Genomic DNA, 1,585 nt, shown 5'->3' on the forward strand with positions numbered 1-1,585 from the left:
TTCAGAACTGATCATCATCACAAAGCGCATGGAATCATAAGGTCACATTGGCTGTGTATTTCTAGCTTACCACGATGTTAATACATATTTATTAACCCACTGCACCAGCTTGGCCTCCTGCACTGAGCTTCGGTTCATCTTAGACTCCATGAAAACAATGTGTTTAATGTCCGTAAACCTTTTCACATTACAGCAGATCAAATCTGAAAAAGGTAACATGCATATATGCTGTGTGTTCTGTTCTTTCCACAGCAGAAGAACAGGTTAGAAGTGTTTGCTGGTACGGCAAAATGGGAAATACACAATACCTCCGTGCAGAACATCATGAGAGGGGTTAGTAAGTTGGCTCATGCACCATGGTTATAGCTACATAATGGCATGCTACTTTACCGCATTCTCTTGATACAAGCTTCAACACAAGTTAAAACATCTATAGCCCATTGCAAAATACAAAAAATGCCAAGAAAGGATGGCAAATACTACATGCATTCTGTTTCTTATCATCATTATACTTGATGAAACACTCACTTCATATTTATACAAATAAGATATACCTCAAATTCAGTATGTTATATGTGAGAGGATCTGTATTACCATGAGTTCTCACGTCATACTAATCTTTCTTGCTTATATATCATCAACAATATTCCATATTCTAACATATGAATGATTTTCAGCCTCTGTTTCTTTTGAGGGATAGTCTTAAACCTTATTGCCAAAAGAAACCTTTAGTCCTTCCTAGTGTTATTTCCTAACTGGATAGTTGGGATTAGTTTGTGTTTTATTAGCCCACTTAAGCACAGTAACTATAAATAATTACCATGTAGTTTACCCAATGGCGAGACAAAGCCTTCTCAGCAGCCTGGTTACTGAGCAGAAAGTGCCAGTAGGGGGCCATCCACATGCACAAACTCACAAGAAATTGCTTATTGGCAAATTAACTCAACAGATTGACATTTCTCATTACCAGTTAATATATGAACTTGTTTGAATGAAAACTATTTCTGCCATGCTGTGTTATGTAACTCCACATAACCCAAATAAGTGATATGCATACTCGTACCATGTACATGAGTGAGTTAATATGGCTCTCTGTATGTTATGGTACCACATGCAGTTACTTCTATTGCCACTGTGAGGGTCAATTAGAAATAAATAACATTTCAGGGAGAGCAATCCATGACTATGAACACTTTGTAGCCAAAACTTACCTGTATTTCATAGTGTAGTTGTTTGTGGTTAATTATCAAATGAAGGTGTTTGGAGTTCAGCCTAGTACCAAAGCTTCCACATCTTCATAGATTTCACCTTCAGTGTACAAAATATAGAAAATTTGGAAATGTTGTTTTAGGATAAAAGTTTATCTTATGTGAATGAAAATACATTACACAGTCCTTTAAGGTGATTCATTTTTGCAGACGACAAGAGAATATGCAAAGACAATTTTTTATCCTCTACCGTCGGTGAAAGAATAAACTATTCTAGAGCCTAGAGTCATTCCTGTCACAAAAAATCACTGGATTATGTATAATACCTTTAACCATTTTACATGTTATATCACTTAACACAATAGGCATTCAACTGC

General features: G+C 36.0%; 1 protein-coding gene across 1 annotated transcript in view; it reads right to left on the reverse strand.

The window, feature by feature from the left end:
• Positions 1-463, reverse strand: part of LOC119585403 (protein dopey-1 homolog) — a 25,330-nt gene extending 24,867 nt beyond the window's left edge. The window contains 1 exon segment of the mRNA XM_037934065.1: positions 71-463. Coding sequence (XP_037789993.1) covers positions 71-138 — 68 coding nt within the window. The 5' untranslated portion in view covers positions 139-463.
• Positions 464-1,585: the final 1,122 nt, after the last annotated feature.

This window comes from Penaeus monodon, chromosome 19 (assembly GCF_015228065.2).
Source record: "Penaeus monodon isolate SGIC_2016 chromosome 19, NSTDA_Pmon_1, whole genome shotgun sequence".
Classification (NCBI taxonomy): domain Eukaryota; kingdom Metazoa; phylum Arthropoda; class Malacostraca; order Decapoda; family Penaeidae; genus Penaeus; species Penaeus monodon.